At 73.2% G+C, this 1,290-nt stretch overlaps 1 protein-coding gene across 1 annotated transcript in view; it reads right to left on the bottom strand.

The window, feature by feature from the left end:
• Positions 1 to 136: 136 nt before the first annotated feature.
• Positions 137 to 1,290, bottom strand: part of H696_03555 (hypothetical protein) — a gene marked incomplete at both ends in the record, with an annotated part of 9,610 nt that continues 8,456 nt past the window's right edge. Inside the window, 2 exons of the mRNA XM_009497424.1 lie at positions 137 to 214; positions 379 to 1,282. Coding sequence (XP_009495699.1) covers positions 137 to 214; positions 379 to 1,282 — 982 coding nt within the window. The remainder of the gene's footprint in view (positions 215 to 378; positions 1,283 to 1,290) is intronic.

Here is a 1,290-nt window from a genome sequence, read left to right as displayed (position 1 = left end):
GGGCGGGCCGGAGCAGTGGACGGACCGGTGGGGGCGAGCGGGCGGGCGCAAGCCCACCGAGCGACGGGGGCAGTGTGTCAGTATGCTCGGCCAAATAAACCCCCTGCCTTGCCAGTGGAGCCGCCAGGGCGTCCGTTCACATACCCAGGAGGGTCATCTGCGACTCGAGCTTGGACACGATGCCGCCGCGGCTGAACTGGAACTCCTTCAGGGTCTGGGCCGGGGGGAGGGGCACAAGGGGAGGGAAGGTCCCGTCAGAAGGCATGCGTGCGCGTGCGCCCGTGTGCGTGTGCGTGTGCGTGTGTGTGTGTGTGTGTGCGTGTGTGCGTGTGCGGGAAGCCATCGCCAGGACGAGGGCGTCGAGCTGGTAGGGCGCACCCGCGGGAACTCGGGGACCGTCTGCTCGACAACCGGCCCGGCAGTGGCGCTGCCCATCTGGTGCCGATGTGTCGGGTGGTGGTAATGGCGGTGGTGGCGATGGAGGTAATGCGACCTTGGGCAGAAGCCCCCTGTGGCGGCGGCGGCGGCGGCCGCGGCCGCGGCAGCCGCAGCAGCACCCGTGCTTGCGGCCGCCATGGGCTCCGCCCCCGGGGCCATCGAGGCCAGAGGCACGGGTTGGCCCGGGCTCGGCGGCACCGCCCCGGCTGGGAGGGGGCCCTTCTCACGCGGAAGCCCGCCAGCACCATGGCCCATGCCGTGGCGGGCCTTGCGATCGTCGGCGTCGCTCCTGCCCCGGGCGGAGTTGTCACTGCCATCGCTGCTGTTGCTGCTGCTGCTGCTGCTGCTGCTGCTGCCGCTGCTGCTGCCGCTGTTACTGGTGCTGCTGCCGCTGTTACTGGTGGTGGCGGGGGTGCTGCTAGTAGATCCGGGCGGAGGCCCAGGGGCTGGCCGGGCCGGGGCGGGCCCGGGCCGAGTGGCGGCCGCGCCGGCCGGCGACACAGCCGGCCCCAGGGCCACAAGCGGCGTGGCCGAGATCGCCGGCTTCGGGCCGGCCGGCAGACGAGCCGCCGGCTGGCGGGCCGCCGGGACCCAGGTCCCCGAGAGGGACCGAGTGGGCAGAAAGTCAATGGGGACATCGGCATTGAGCACGCTCCGATTGTACATGTGGCCAAGGCCAGGCGGCGGGCCGGGCAGAGTGGCCTGCGCCACATGCCCGGCGTGGGGCCCGCCACCGCCGTCGGCACCCCCGCCGGCGGGGCCACTCATGTCGGAGAGGTCCCGGCGCCGGCCGGGACAGTAGACCGGGCATTGGCACGCGGCACAGAGGGCCGCCCCGGAGGCACTGGCATG

The sequence above is a fragment of the Fonticula alba genome, assembly GCF_000388065.1.
Source record: "Fonticula alba strain ATCC 38817 unplaced genomic scaffold supercont2.5, whole genome shotgun sequence".
Taxonomy (NCBI): Eukaryota; order Rotosphaerida; family Fonticulaceae; genus Fonticula; species Fonticula alba.
This window is presented reverse-complemented; position numbering and strand designations above follow the sequence as displayed.